At 37.1% G+C, this 17,089-nt stretch overlaps 1 protein-coding gene across 3 annotated transcripts in view; it reads left to right on the top strand.

Moving 5' to 3' along the window:
* The window catches only part of lrp4 (low density lipoprotein receptor-related protein 4), a 160,566-nt gene that overhangs the window by 98,305 nt on the left and 45,172 nt on the right, over positions 1-17,089 (top strand). For all 3 annotated transcript variants that reach the window (XM_057832435.1, XM_057832430.1, XM_057832440.1), the window contains exon 3: positions 7,382-7,498. In XM_057832435.1, the coding sequence (XP_057688418.1) occupies positions 7,382-7,498 (117 nt within the window). The remainder of the gene's footprint in view (positions 1-7,381; positions 7,499-17,089) is intronic.

Raw genomic sequence — 17,089 nt, 5'->3', positions numbered from 1 at the left:
GCCCTGCTCCAACCTGTGTGTGTCAAAATGACTAGCGCCGTCTAGAATCAGATATGTCCCATGCGTCATATAAGTCCAAGCACAGGAGAAGAGATCACATCGACAAAGCAGAGGTAATTTTAGGCCTTTCTGTGAAGCAGCAATCATTCCCACAGGAACACTTTTAGTTGCAGTTGAACAGCCTTAAGTTACCTCAGTGTATTTTCCCCCCATTCATATTTGTACATATTTTCATTATTACTAGGGATGTCCCGATCGGATATTTTTGCACCCTAGTCAGAATCACCTGATTTTGAGAATCTGCCGACACCGAGTCCCGAGCCTACTCCGAGAAAAAAAAAAAAATATATATATATATATATATATTAAACATTTTACTGTCTCACGGAATTATTTTTAAACAAAAATAATGTAGGGAAATATGTTCCTTTATTAAATGTGTCATTGAGTCCACTCAAATCTGCTCACGCTGCTAAGAACACTTACACACATTCACAATGAGTTGCCACAGCACACTACTGCTAGGGTTTAACAAGCTCAACGGTGATTGACACATGCAGCGTCTTTCAAGGTACAGCTCCCAGACTTCTCTGGCAGTTTTAATGCTTCAATGGCTGTCACTCATCATTAACTTTAACAAGGAAACTTCAGGTCACAGGTGAGCAAGAAAAGCAGCTGGAGGGAGAGTAAAGGCTGTATGCGCATGAACCACAGAAACATAAACGTATTTCTTTAACTAAAAACCCTATCCTTTTCTGCCAATTCCGATCTTCTGAAAAATGGTGTGATCGGCCCGATTTCCAATCACGTGATCGGATCAGGACATCTCTAACACATACCCATATAATCCTGTTAAGTATTTGGTTTAGAATAACATGAACTTTTACAAGTTTCTTATTCTGTCTACTTTAATTAGCAAGACAATAACAGTCGTGCAAAAATGCTTTTTTTTTTTAGTTGATTATATTAGAACACATATATGGCCTTCAATATTTCATACAGAATTGTTTATACTTTCTACGATTTAAAAAGGAAGTAATATTAAAATACAAAACAAGTTAACTCAGTTACGTCATTTGTTTGAGTCACTTGCTCCCTTCTACAATTACGAGATCATTACTGGTGCACAATAATTATTGGTCTGATAATTATCGGTCCGATAATAGGAATTATGACGTCATCCCGATAAATCCAATAACATTTATAATAGGAGCGATAATATGTACTGTTCTGGCTTTGCAGTTTACACAATAGTATGGGAAATCAGTTGACCATTTGCGGGGCATTGCTCCCACCTGCTGGTCAAAATAATTCAATGCACCTATTTTTTTGTTACAGTAGTTTGGTTCAATCACTTACACATTGCGGTGTCTAGCGGTAGCATTGACGGCCGTGAATGCTTTCTGTTACGTTTCCGCCTCGGAAATATATGTAAGTATTTTATGTTTCTATTACATATGGATGTGCAAAATATGTTTACTTCTGTGGTGAAGGGTCATGTACAGAACTTCATAAGTTGTGATATAGAAACCAGCCAATGCTTTAGTAGCACAAGCTAGTGTGCTATGCTAGACATATAATAGTTGTGGATATAAGTGTATTGTGCAGTTTGTTGTATATTGAGTATTGAATATGTGTATTTTTTTTTTGTACTTTCACAATATTGAGACGAGTGTCTTCCCATAAAAGCAAGAAAAGACCAAGCCTTGTGGTTTATGGAAGTGCATTCATTCTTAGCTGGCTGTCAGGCAGTGCAGAAGTGAAACGCACTGTTTTGTTCATGTCATTATGAAAAATCTGATGAGATCGAAGGCAAATCTATGTTGAATCCACCACTATTTTTTTTAAACCTCCAGGTGTTCAAAAACTCAGGTTATACATTTAAAAAATTATATATTTATTATTGGTTATTGATATCGGTATCGGCTTTGAGGAGCAGGAAGTTATCGATATCGGTATCGGTTTCAAAAAATGGATATCGTGCACCCCTAGAGATCATCATTATATATCATTATTTAATGTTGGATGTGATTTTCAATCAGTGTGTGTAAAAATAGACCTTTATTTTGACGCAATAAAATGTTTTCATTAGAGATGACCATAATCTGTCAAGGAAGTGGCATGTGTTAGACAAGAAAAAAAAATCCTAAAGATCCTCAGTCCCCTTACATCTGTTTTCCAGACAGCCCTTTCTTTCTAAAGATGTTCATCCCTTCATCTGTTGAATCCCGATGATAAGCAGCTTTACGACAGATATATTGGTCCCATTAGGCACTTGATTCCGCTGCTCTACAGGAAAGAGCGGGCCATTAACTTGATGCTGAAGGCCACTTAAAGCTACACACAGGTCCTCGCAGCACACGCACCCATACACATGCACGCAAAGATGTGCCTAGCATTTTCATTTGTCATGGTGACACAAACCTTCTTTTCCTCTTTGTGATAACATATACACTCACTTTTGGAACTGTGAGGCTAATTCCTTTGTTTGTAGTTTAGACAGAAAACTTGGGTTTAATACAAAAAAATAAAAATGTGAGAATGTCAAGTGATTCTTTCTAGATCCAAGCAAAGGTATTGCGGCTGATGGGACTTATTGCAAAGCATGCAATAACTACGTCAGCCATGTCACCTACTGGCAGCATATCAATATCAGCATATTTTTCCACTCTCCTTTTTTGAGGTTTCTCAGACTTTCAGCCTCTTTCAGTTGTTTATTTTGGAAGGTACTCCTTTAAATGTCCTGTTTCTTATGTCCAGAAATTGGCCAGGCCAGTCTGAGACCTTCCACTTTATGCGCCTGATGAGTGGAGGCCTTTTCACATTGGACTTGACGGTCGGCCCGCCGTCAAATAACAGATTCTCTGTGGTGTGGTGAGGGGGGAACACGGAATACAAAGTCAGATCGAGACATTAGGAAAAAGCTTGTGTTCGCCTTCTCCTTACAATCACAAAAGTTTACAACTATTTAAATTATGCAACAAAACTGTACATCTGTCAAGGTGAGGTCTACGTCTCTAAAAACATCAGGGAAAATCCTTACAGTTTACTGCCTGGTAGGCTGCTACATCAGCACTTTCAAATATAGTCATTCTTGCACCTCGGCACCGCCGTCCTTTTGCTCTGCCCATTGGGCCTTTCAAGTGAAATGTGAAAAGGCCTTTTGTTTTCTTGTTTTGGCTGTGTGTCATGGGTCATTTTCTTGCTGCATGACAGGCGGTATGGTTACAACTGGAACTGAAAAAATTCCACAGTTTGTAACAATAACGCTGAAGTCGAAAAGTTGTGCGCGAGTTTAACGAAGGTCTTGTTGACAGTTGTGTGTAGTGGTTTCTTTTCCATATGGCAAGTAGAAACTTATGGGGCAAAAGGCTGTAATGGATAAATGATTCCTGGAATGCTTCAAATCACCTCATAGGGGAAATGATAAATCTTATGAAGGTTTTATGAGTGTGTGGGGTGTGTATGTGTGTCATCGGTCTCTGAGGCAAAATCATTGGTAGCTAAAATGATTTACGCATAATCTGTATGATGATCAGGATCAAAGAAACAAGACCTTATCAAACATCTGAGGATGTCCCTGTGGATACACTTGATATTGGAAAAAAAAGTGCCTGTATGTATGTATTGTATACATACAAGATGCATGAGTTCTACATTGCATTCTTCTAAGTTTAGTTCAAAAGCGCCTGTATGTATTGTGTATATATACAAGATGCGTGAGTTCTACATTGCATTCTTCTAAGTTTAGTTCAAAAGTGCCTGTGTGTATTGTATATATACAAGATGCATGAGTTCTACATTGCATTCTTCTAAGTTTAGTTCATATTTGTTCGGATCAAAGTACTATCAGGCCAGCAATTTCATTGTGACAAGAACATCATTGGGTTTGTCATTGTTGGTACAGGTGATGCACGTTATGATTCATTGTGTTTTGAAACTGGCAGTATAGCACTAACACTTGCTGTGAAGGACTTACCCCGGTAAAACCAGGCACGTCTAAGGCGCGTCAACGCAGTGAAACGCAACCATTAAAGTCAAGCAGAGTGTGGACACCAGTCGCACAGTCCGGCCACGATTTAAACGTGTCATAGATGCAGTTCAACGCGTGGCACTCGAAACGAATGACAGAGTTCATTAATTGACGCGAGATGCGACCCTCCTGCGTCAATACTACTAGGTAGGATCGGGCAGACCGGAAGTCATTCATGTTAAAATACGGTGGATCCGTTCTATTTTGAAAACGATATGCAATTAAATTTATTAATTTCTGTGTGGCACTTTATCTTGAAAATCCATCAATAAAGCTTTTGAAAACCATTCATGAGAAATAAAAAATGATTCATTGAGGCATTTTATTTGTAAAATACAGGTTAAAATCTTTGTCATTGGGATTGTTTTTGTCTTTAGCACAGGACTTTTTTCTTCTTTTTCTCCAAAAAGAAAGCTGACCAATAAGCAGGGTCTGAAAGGCAAATGGTTGTTGCATTACTATGTTTAAACACCCACTACTCTCGCACGATCTTAAAATCCTCATGTGAACTGATCGTGTCGCTCCACAGGCACTCTGCTCGTAAAACATGTCCTGTGGAAATTGGGGACGAGCGTCAGTGGTGCGTTGACGCGCCGGCAACGTTGAAGTGCCACAGACGTGCCTGGTGTATTACCCCGGTTACTCAATGTCAAATTTTCATGCTTTAAATACCAGCAGGGTTCACGATGACCTGATACTAGAAAAAGACCTGTCGCGATAACAAATTTTAAAAGGCGATTATTGTCTCATAAATTCTTGCCGATATGCGATATTACTTTTTTTTTTTTTCACCAATTCAACCTCAAATGTAGTGACAATACATCCTGATAAACCACTCATTCAAGTGAAATAAATTGTTATTCTTAAATAAAAAAAACATTAAAAATAATGTTAAACAAGAAAACAACAACATAAAAACACAATGCATAACGAGTAATTTCACACTCAGTAAAAAAACAAAAAAAAAACCACTTGTCTTCAGTTTTCGTCATGCATGTGGTGTCAGTAATAGATTTTATTTATTTATTTATTTTTTGCATCGTTTGCAAATGCTGTAAACCAGCGAGTCACCTCTTAACTGCAAGTTTGCTTTTTGGAGGAGACTGCCAATGTTTTATAGCAAGCTAAAGGGGTTAGTACATTGTTTTTTTGCATTAGCCTCAATGTAGCAATGCCAACATTTTACAAGGTTTAATATAGATGTTTCCTTTTTTCTTATGTCTGAACTTTAATTCTACGTTGTATTGATGACCAATAAACATCTGTAAAAGGAACTGGATTCTCAAATGCAACCAACACACAAGTGTGCAGAGTGTACGCACAAATGGATGCACGCATTTGACGATAAATCGCAGCCGGGAAAATTACAGACCTCATTTTTTTCCCGCCCGATAAATTGACTTATTGCATATGGCGACAAGCTTAACTAGAAATACAAAGAACTCAGCGGCTGAAAAATTTCTGCCAAAAAATGACTAAAAATTCTGAGTTCTCATGATAACACAGGCAAAAATGCCCCATCGTGGGGGATTTAAAACCGTGGAAGTCTAAAACCCTGCGTGACCAGAGATTGTCTACTGGAGGCTGGCTTCAAAATAAAGCAATCTTCCATTCGCTTGCATCTATATCACCCAATTTCAACTTACAATATAAAGCAGTTTAAAGCCTGGTTCAAACTTTGATAATTAATTTTGTGGCGACAGGATCCCTTCATACATTTATAAGGTGGGGCATCAATCTCATTTTGACTGGCTAATTTACTTAAGTCTTCAATTTTGACATTGTTCCACTGATCACAGCCAGTGTTCTTTTTTCCTGTAATTGTAGGACAAGAAGGGACAAATAAAAATATATATACTGTATATCAACTTCTCTATATGACTATATTGTTTTTAATGTTTTGCTTAACTTCAGGCAGAAGTTTAAGCAGAATTTTTTTGTTTACATGTCTTCGTCATAATTGAAAAGATTTTCACAATCAATATCCCAGGACCTCCACGACCTTTTTGAGGATGAGCGGCACAGAAGATGAATGAATCTGGATCACATGATAGACTGTTCAACGACCGCAAATAAAAACACATTACTGGAGCCTGTCTACATAATAAATAAGTAGGGTGATCACTGTGGTGAAGGAAAATAGTTTAAAACCAAGTTCATCAGAAATGAAGAATATGTTCAACAGAATGTAGAACTGAGAAAGCAATTTCTGTATAATTATGTCTCCTCTCTTTGTCTGAGCTTTGAATAATGTAATATCCAAGCAAGGGTATGTGGGTCAGTGGGACTTGGCTTTACCCAAGAGAGCTAGCGCCACGCCCCAACACACACACTCAATTCACTCACTGAGCCCCAAGTTGTCTCCCTGTCTGCCATGGTGGTTAACTCGCTGCGTGACGTCATGCATTTTTCATAAAGTCTGCAAAGCCCAGTCAATATTTAATATCTGCAATTGACAAGCGAGCCCAGTGGCAAGATAAGCTCCCCTCCTTTCGCTTTTATCCTTCTCCGGGCCATAATTAAATTGGCTATGTCTGCGCATGACAAAGAGACAGTCATTAGACAGTGAAGAGTTGCACTTTTTACGGATATGAAGTTAAGCAGGAATGCGCTGAGTTGACCGGGGTAGACATTGTGGATCTCTGCATTTTAGTGGAAAAAGGTGAAACAAAGGTGAATCTGCTTTAAGCAAATAATGAGAACTATTAACTGTTATAATGGCTTTAAATGGTCATTTTTCTTTAATGACATGAAGTTTAATTGTACGGTGACCGTTTCTGTGGGATTCGTTTTTTTCTCATTACTGACAAACAGGGTAAGGACCCCAACACCAGATAAGGATACATTTTTTTCCTTTTACACAGCGTCTTTTACACAGTTTTACAGCATATCCGGGAGGGAAACATTATATCAGTGTGGTGGAGCACATTGTGCTACTCAATAAATGTTTGGTCATTCTATTTTCTGGCAAGATTCATTTTACTCTTATCGATTACTAGCAGAGAGAGAGAGAGAAAGAGAGAGTGAGAGAGGAAGAGAGACTAGATTTTGTCTGATTTCCACCCTCATTTTGATTGTTTTTGCTTGTAAATTTATTTCACTGTTCGCTGCTTTAATTAATAGATTGAAACATAATTTGACTTGAAATTTATTAGGATTAGCACAAAAAAAATACATTGCAGGTGGCACATTAAGTATTCCTTACATGGCGCTTAACCTGTCTTTGCAACTATGTATTAGCAAACTTTTACTATCTCTTACCCTTATTATCTTTCTTTTCTGCTGCTACACAGCTTGTTTATGTTTTGATGTTCACACTAACAACCATTTGACCGTGTTTGTTTGCAGTGCTTCCCACCTGCTCACCACTGGATTTCCACTGTGACAATGGCAAATGTATACGACGTTCGTGGGTCTGTGACGGAGACAATGACTGTGAGGATGACTCGGACGAGCAGGATTGCCGTAAGTGCTTCTTTTCATTCCTTTGGAGATATTTTCACACACTCCACTGCCAAGTTCTGCAAACTAACATATCAAACGACTATAAGGATAGGTATAATACAGAAGTTGTATCGGAATGTTTTTCTTGTATGGCTAGACACCAAATGATAATAATAATAATAATTGGTCACGTGACTGCTTGTATCTTAAAAACTCGAAGTCAAGGCATAAGAGTTTGATTGGTAATTTACTCTGTTTAATCACATTCTGTTTTAGCATGTTTTCCCATGTGGCAGAAAGGGTCACTAAGTGCCCTTTCAAAATCCAATTTCATCTCATACAATATCAATACAGATCAAAATAAATCCCATCCCACCCCGCTTATTCATCTCTGTAACATTGTAATGACTATGGGTTTATAATTGCCGACAGTACGGCTTAAGCTTCTATGGACGTAGACAGCTCAAAATACCCACATTAGGTATGTTACCGGTTTCACGGTTTACCGTGGTATAAAAACGTTGCGGTTTCAAAACCACTAAAATTTTCGTCATAACTTAGTAAGGTATTCGCTATTTTTCATGTCCCAAAAAAGCAGCCAGAAAAGGCTTGTCGCAGCAGCGATCACCCGTTTCCCTGTTTGTTGCTGGGTGTGTAAGTGACGCTATTCTGCTAAACAGCCAGCGAACCCAAAAACAAACACTCCAAACACAATGCGTACTTTTCTTTAATTTATTGAGCTCTCAAATCGTGGAAAGTGAAATATACAAAATGAATACATTTAAAATGTACAATTGTATTTTTCCACGAGTAAGTAGCTTCAACAGGTTAGCACCATTAAAAAGTTCGCCAAAAACAAAACACACATTTTCCTTTCAAATTCAATATACAAACTAACTCAAAACTTACAAAGACGAATGTTAGCCTCGGCTTAGCTGGGAGAGCAACTTCGTTGAGGTTTTAAGTCTCATAGGTGCTGAGTGAGAAACAAGCTTGAATTAAAGAGCATACGACAGGAGAAAAAAAGTCTTAAATAGCATTATTATGTGAATTAGAATCATATTTTGAGACGATTCGACTATATACAACAATTTAGCAAAGCGCAAATGACGAGAAATTAGTCTTTTAATGTGCCGGTTAGCCACGCCTACCATTATAGGGCTCTAGCGTCCCCAACAGGTGGATGACGTCAGCGGGTGACTGGGCTCATTGGTTTTACTATTCAGCCCAATGAGGGGGAATTATTCAGAACGAGGAAAACGCGATGAAGAGAGCCGCAAAATGTCATTGTCTCAGTCTCTCTACTCCAATATTTGTACAGGATATTCTTTTTATCCAAGTATTTTTCCCCAATAGCTAAATAAATGGCTTGAGAAGGACCAGTCAGCCCGTCGAGTGGGAATTATTCACAACGAGGAAAACGCGATGAAGAGATCTGCAAAATGTCATTGTTTCTGTCTCTTTCCTTCAGTATTTTTTACAGGATATTCTTTTTATCCAAGTATTTTCCCCAATTGCTAAATAAATCGCATGGTCATGACAAATAACAGTCTTGTGCTAAATGGAATATGAAATGTAAAAATGCACTTATTCAGGACGACATGGCAAAATTACTCCATAATGGTCAAAACTGTCGACTTCACCTTTACTGTCGCACCTCCCGAACGATATTTTATGACACCTATGAACATATGTCATTTCCCTTCCCCGGCTTCGGAGAATGTAAACAAACCAAGAGGCGTGACTGCTAGCCGACATGCTAACCCAAAACGAGTGATGTTTCAAAGTCTTCGAAGCGGAAAATCACACATAACTAGCCCGGATTATTTGACATGACGACTGGGTTGTCGATTGTCTTTGTGGATCGGCAAACCGCCCGGCGGAGAGCAATTTACAGTTCGTTCCCCGGAGGAGGGCGGTTGCAGTTGTTGTGCAGCTAACGTGCAGCTAATGTGCACGAGGAGAGCTTTTTACATGCCTATCAATGATCAAACTTAAGTAGTCCTTTATTTAAAGAAAGTTTGTAGTGTTTTCTTTGTAATCGCTGTATTAATATTTGACATAATACAAAACAAGATTTTTACTCACTTCCTCGTAAGTCCAATGGTCCCACAGTAGTAGGGCTTGGCCAATATTCACAGTGAATGGGAACCTTTTGAAACTCCAAAAAGGCGCACACGCCTCTCCCTCATAAAGCAAGATTTTTCTGCAGCCGTTTGGCTGGCGTGATGCGAAAAATAAACGAATTAATTCGCAAAATCAGCTGAATCCTTAGTCCTCATACACAACAGTACGGCTGTTTAGTGAAGAGGACGCCTTCACCCGTACACGTCACAGCGCCCTCCTCCTCAATGCAAAACCGAAGCCGGAAGTCACTCATTTTCATGGCACGGGATTAAAAAAACTAAATAGATATAGCGATCGCTTCCACACACATCCAAGCGGTCCATATCATTCAGGTGCATGAAATACCGCGTGTATTATGAAATAAACATGCTTTTTCGTGTCACATGCACTTTAAGGGGAAAAAAGGATAGGGTCAAAGATTGCTAATTGTGAAAGATGATTTGCCCTAAGCATAAATTCGCTGGACGAGGTGAGGTCTCACTCCCAATGTTTTTTTAGATGAAACCTTTCCACAACAATATTTACATTTTTAACGTATACATCTTTAACTTATTAACTTATGAATTCTTTATGTTCTATAAACACAAAGGCATGACATCATGTAGACTAGAGTTGACACAGTGGCTGAAAATGGCGAAACTTCACTTGAGCTTTCCCCCCTCAAACAAAAAGTCATGCAGTACATATATATTTTTTATTTTATTTAAAAGTGTCTTTACTTTTTTTATAGCAATTATTTTGTTCTTGCTCTAATCTTGAGCAACTTCAGCTGTGGCTTTGGGTATAGTCTATAAGTTCTATTTATTTTAATTTTATTTAAAATATTTGTTATTTTGTGTTTAATGTATTTATTTATTTTAACATTATATTCATGTTCCAATTTGCAAATACGTTCTGAAAAATTTAAAAAAAAAAAAATGTTCAATGGAAAAAGTTGTTTTTTTTTTTTTAACCCATACATCTCAAAATAAACACATTTTGGAGCTATAATTTTTAAGCATGAAATATTGGAATGCAAAGCTAATTTTCTTTAGCTTGTGAATTGTGTCTTCCATTGTTACAATGTACATGAGTATACAGTAAACCGAGTGTGTTTGGAGAAATAAAAGAAAGTTGAGTGTGTTTTATATTTTAATGCACATTAGGGGAAATTTTGCTGTTTTGTGTTTTTAGTTTTATGGTTAACATCAACTGGTGTGCAACAAACGGCTTGAAAACCAGACACATTGGAATCTTTTTGAGCTGGAAAAGAAGACTGACTATCATTTTTAGCTGATTTTGATCCTCTGACAAATTACGTAATTAGGCCTGATTTTCAGTTACGTGATCGGCTTCGGACATCTGTACTTACAATACTAACAATGTATTTCGAATGTATTATTCTCCTTTGGCTCACTATACGATGCTGCAGATTTAATAACTTTCAGTGGAACTGCATGCCCAAATAATGAGCCCTCAAATCTACATACACACATTGATTCAAAAAAAGCTGTATAAAACACATGTTACAATGAAAGAATTACTTCCCCATCTTCTCCCATCTGCCCATGCAAATGTCCAGCTGCATTGTTGACTAAGCTTTGCTTTAGCCTGCATTTCTATTGTGACTTTGTAGATGATGTTAAAGGCTGATCATGAGAGTTTGTTAGCTGTTCCATGTATACAATAACATTCATTTATATAGTTGTTTTTCCAATTCAAGGCCATGGTTATCGAACCCAAGCGATTGACAATTTTGCAAAAGTACTTGATGTCACTATACAGTATGGGTGTGGATCAAATGAATGCAACTGCCACCTCTATCTATGAGCTTTTTGTTGCACTTAGCAACTCAATTATTTACTGAGTTGAATTTAAAAGTAGCCTGACCATGATTTTTTTTTTTTTAACTCAAATGCTAGCAACCACCCATTAAAAACACTGGCAGTAGACTTAGTTCTGTTTTTGGATGGATCTTTTGTCAGAGAGCTTTTAATTTTTCATCTATCGACATACATTTTTGTTCCTCCGTCTTTCCCCTTACCTACTAATTATTTAATGTTCTTTCTCAATGTTTTTTCACCCTCTTTTAACATCCTTTGGGACCATGGGTTTATTTAATTATTTAGAGATGGTGACCTCTAAAGAGAATGTCCTATTTACTCACACAAATAGGATCTTGTTGTTTTTTGCTATGTGAATGGATGTTTGATGGGGATTCGTGATTTTATATGATGAATCACATAAAACAACATAAACGTGAAACTGCCCGCTCATTCAGTAATCCCAGTAATGACTCTGAGCCCTCTTTGCCCTTTGCCATTTGGCAGCAGGTTGAGTGATACGGGTCTTGAGGGCGTGTCCAACTTTGACCTTCCTTTGTTTACTTCACTGATGGCAGAGAACACAACAAGCTATGCGCATGGGGAGAATAGCTTATGTTTTTATAATTAGCGTTTGTATGTTTTATCATTAGTTATGATTAAAATATACTGTACCTTAAAAGTCAGTTAAATTGAATTTGATTTTACAGTTACATTTTCACAAGAAAAAAAAAGTTGTCTGTATAAATGTTGCAAAATAAAGCATAAGAAAACACTGACTTTAAATACCAGATGTGTTGAAATGAAACACATTTTGGAGTATGTATGCACATAATCAATAGTGTCAAATACTTAAATATGTTTATATCTAATCATTCACACTTTGTATGCATTATCCATCCTATAGGTAATTCATTAAGTAGTAACACACCTAGCCAATCACTCGTATACTCGTTGTATTATGTGTGGAGACAACTTATGAGTGTGTATTGGTACACTGCGCAAGGAGCATAAAGTAAATATCGACTGAATCAGTCATACTGAATCCTGGATTGGGGAAATTGTGCCACCTCCACGGGGCATACAGAACTATCAGCATATCACAAATCTATGATCTATGATTCAGACGCACTGTGTACACATTCTAGACTGCTTTGTATCATGTTACTCCTGTCCCCAGTTGACTCACACTTTGAAGCAGCATCATGCCTTGAAAGAGCTCAAAAATCAAACTGCAATGGCTTCTCTCTCACCATCTCTGTTTCTGTCTCTCTTTATCTCTTTTTACTTTTCTCACTTGTCGGCCACACAAACACACACATGCATACACAACAATGATAAATTATAGATTGCCACCTGCCCTGGGCCATCCGTCATCGGTTCCCCGTGACTAACGTGTATACTCTGCCTCAGGCTAGCAAAGCAGGGATTTGCCATCGATTAGGACTATAACTGGAGAATGCGCTTTTGAAGATCCATTCACTACTTTAATCAATGAGGGTGTGATTAATTAAACATCAAAATGGAGGAGTTTGGCCAAGTAAAAACAGTTTAAAATGGAAACGATGTCAATGTCATAGTACTAAAAGTTAACTTGAGTCAGTGGCTTCTATATAACTACTTCATGTAGACAGAGGCCATGGATGACTTATGTCTTTTATGTCCAGTCTCAAGGTTAACTGTATAGTGAAATAGCACTTCCTTTTATATCACAGCTAGGGTTCCCAATTAAGATATAAATCAAGCTGTGAAGCTTAACAGGGGCAGCTTTACATTTCGACTGGGGTTGCATATAAATGAAATAGGATTTTTTTTTTCCCTTTCTTTTTTTCTAAGCCATAAATTTCATCAAATGTCAACATGGCCATTGGCTTGATTTAAATAACTATGTGGAATTTGCTCAGTAATGCACATAGATTGTTTGAAATGCAAAATTAAAATATCAAGTATAAACCTACATAGTGTTACCTGTCAGAACTAGATGGACGCGTCCATAAGCTCATTCCAAAACTCAATGTCATTCTAAATTAGAATTATAAATAACATAAGTGCACAAAGGATATGCATATACAGTGTGTGTGTATATAAGTTGTATATATATATATGTATATATATATGTATATGTGTGTATATATATATATATATATATATATATATATATATATATATATATATATATATATATATATATATATATATATATATATATATATATATATATATGTGTGTATGTATATGTATATATGTACATATGTATATATAGATATACGTTACAATAATGCAAATTATTTTTGTTAAACGATAATGTATGTAAATTTTAAACTGCAAGCATGATTTTGATGTATAATTTCCCTGCCTACTCGCCTATTGTCAAACGTGAAATGTTACTGGTTTGATTTTGTATTTTTTCAGATTGTGCAGTTTTTGACATAATAGTGGGTTTCTTTTTTTTTTTTTTTTTTTTTTTTGCGCGAGTACTCTGTTCCTCTGTGGATCCTTGAGCAGAGGAAGACTGACAACACTAACTGATCAAAGCTTCTGTTTTCAAATTTGCTAGATGTCTGTGAGGCCAGTTGGTTTTAAAATAAAAGTTATAAATATTTAATTTTTTCACCATATTATCAGTATGCCTACAATATGTATCATTTGTCGTTTTGATAACGCTTTGTTGGTCATGTGACATGAATAACGTTGGCATTTGTAGGTACTAACAAAAAACAAGTTAGTCTTGGATGCCAGGAATAATTCAATTAAAAAAATCAATGGTGCCACCAGGGGGTGGCCACGCCCCCCACCCCTTCCCCAACCACCTAACCCCTACAAATATATTGGCCACCACCAGTGTTGTTAATCTTACTGAAAAAAAGTAATTAATTATAGTTACAAATTACTTCTCCCAAAAAGTAATTGCGTTAGTAACTCAATGACCTGAATGTAAGAGTAATTAGTTACTTGGCAAAGTAATTGGTGATAATTACTTTTTTTTTTCCTCAAAAAAAAAAAAACAAACATTGGCCACACTATGTGAAGTTTTTTTGTGAAGGTTTTTGGTACAATTGGCCCGAGCCCAATTCTTTACCCTAATTTACCCTTCACCCTGAATCAACTGTTAAAAGTTGTTAAAATTGATCCCATTATTGCATTAGTTCCCTTCTCTCTACTTTCGACAAATGAAAGTTTTAAAACTTTCATTTTGACTTTTTGTTGATTTTTTTTGTTGATTTTGACTTCAAGTCAAGATTTTGCCGATTTAGAAGTATTTTAGATAAAAAGTTACTTAGGTTCGTTAGGAAGGTTCTCTACAAAAGAGCCGTAATAAAAGGTCTACTGCTTTAAGATGGCGGCTGTTTACTAATGCATCTAGTGCCGTGTCTGTCATTTTGTATCTAGTTATATCTATATACAGTATATGCAGTGTTGTTAATTTTACTTTAAAATAGTAATTAATTACAGTTACAAATTACTTCTTCCAAAAAGTAATTGCGTTAGTAACTCAGTTACCTGAATGTAAGAGTAATTAGTTACTTGGCAAAGTAACTAGTGATAATTTTTTTTTTCTCAAAAAAAAAAAAAAAAAAACAAGAAACAAAAAAAACAAAAAACAACAAATAAAAAAACAGGTCACACAATGTGAAGTTTAAAGGATTTGGGGGACAATTGGCCCTAGCCCCTTTACCCTCCACTTAACTAGACACAAGGGTATTGCGATAACTAGCTAGTAACCTTTGCTATGTGTGGAAGTCATTTAAAGTTGTGAATCAACCGTTAAAGTTGTTAAAATTGCTCCCGTTATTGCATTAGTTCCCTTCTGTCTACTTTAAACATGTGTAAGTTTTAAAACTGTTTCATCATTTAATGATAGATTTAAGTTAAGATTTTGCCGATTTAGAAGCATTTTAGATTAAAAAAAAAAAAAAAAGTTACTTAGGTTCGCTAGGAAGGATCTCAACATCAGGGCCTTCCTGAGAGGTCTACTGCTTTAAGATGGCGGCTGTTTACTAACGCATGTAGTCCTTAAAACATGTTGGCAATGCAGCTGTGTCAGTTTTGCATCTAGTTCTATAATATGATATCTACCGTGTCATGTGGGCGTAGTTTGTCGGCTATGGTTACAGTCAGGTATTATTGGAGCCACCTAGCATCGCGGTTGCAACGGCGTCTTCCCCACTGCTGCTCTGCTCTCGTCCCCGTGAGTCCGTTTCTCTCAGACTTTTTTTATTCAACCAACTTAGTAACGCATAGTAACGCACGCCTTTCCCGCCTCAGTAACGGTAACGGCGTTGCCAAGATGAGAAAAGTAATTAATTAGATTACTCAGTGCTGAAAAAAATAACGCCGTTAGTAACGCCGTTATATTGTAACGCCGTTATTAACAACACTGGCCACCACACTGACCAATATAATGTAAGATTGTTGCAGCATCACTTATGCATTTCTATGCGTTGCTTTGCACATTAAATCATTAGTAACATGAAAAATAACCTAGTAAAACAAAGTATATCAATAGGCGTGTCCTTAAAGCAACACTAGGTAAGTTTTCAACCTTTATAAAATATTTTCATAACATTTGTAATGATATGTCGACTGATAACTAGTTGAATGACACCTCTTTTATATCTTGAGGGGTCTGTATCACTTTGACCGACACTAATTAACCTTGAGGAGGGTGGCAGGAACTCTGCCACACAAAAAAATACAAATGTGCTGACTACGTAACGGCATCCATGACTTCCCCATTTTCCCATTCATTATAAAGACGGAAGTCAATGCTAACGCTTTCGCGCAAATGGCAATGCGACAGAGACAAAAAGTTTTGTCGGAGGAGGATTAAAAAAAGAGGCTGATGGGATAAAAAGGATACACAAGAATAAAAATTGGCCTGGCTTTTACTCGCATTCGTGACACACCCCCTCAACTGCACTCATCAGAGTTTGGGTGGAGTGGGCGGTTTAGCCACACTAAGCCACACGGTTGCTAACCGTCATACGCTATTGTTTACCCACAATGGGATTCATTACCTTATTACTTTTCATCCTTCACACAGGTGCTGGAAACAACAATGTTGTTTGATCCATCTGCAGCCGACCATCATAATTTTACGACACTATGCGCTGGTCCTCATGGGAAACACACCGCTGTTCCTCATGCAGTCTTCCTTAAGGCAAAACACTGCCGCTTTTGTCCACCAGCGTCGCTAAAATTGACAAAAACTAAAAAGTTACTGAGTGTTTTTTTAAATCTTTCTGACAGTTTTCTACTGGCTTGTTTACTAAAATAACATAATTAAAAAAACATTTAAAATTATGGCTTTTAGTTATGGTGCGCCACTCCAAGATTTTAAGTGGCTCCATCTGGCCACTGCTATGAACAATTTCTGGAGGCGCCACTGAAAATAATATGCCCTAAAACCCTGTGCACGATTAAAACACAGCAAAGGTAGTGTTTCTTGCGTTATTCTCTCTAACAGTATGTTAAGTCAAAGCAATACATCTTGATCCATTCCCATTGAGCGACAATCTAGCGGTTTGTGGCATCTTCAATTTTTAAGATTATTATTACTATTATTATTTTACAACTAAGAATTCCTGTTGCCTTTTATTTCTTGATCCTTTTGCGGGTCTTCTCAACCTGGGTGACGAAGAATCTACACAGATGTTGGAGTGAATGCTGGACTAAGATCTAG

Source organism: Corythoichthys intestinalis, chromosome 1 (assembly GCF_030265065.1).
Source record: "Corythoichthys intestinalis isolate RoL2023-P3 chromosome 1, ASM3026506v1, whole genome shotgun sequence".
Classification (NCBI taxonomy): domain Eukaryota; kingdom Metazoa; phylum Chordata; class Actinopteri; order Syngnathiformes; family Syngnathidae; genus Corythoichthys; species Corythoichthys intestinalis.
Note: the sequence above shows the minus strand (reverse complement) of the source record. Positions and strands in the feature narration are given on the sequence as shown.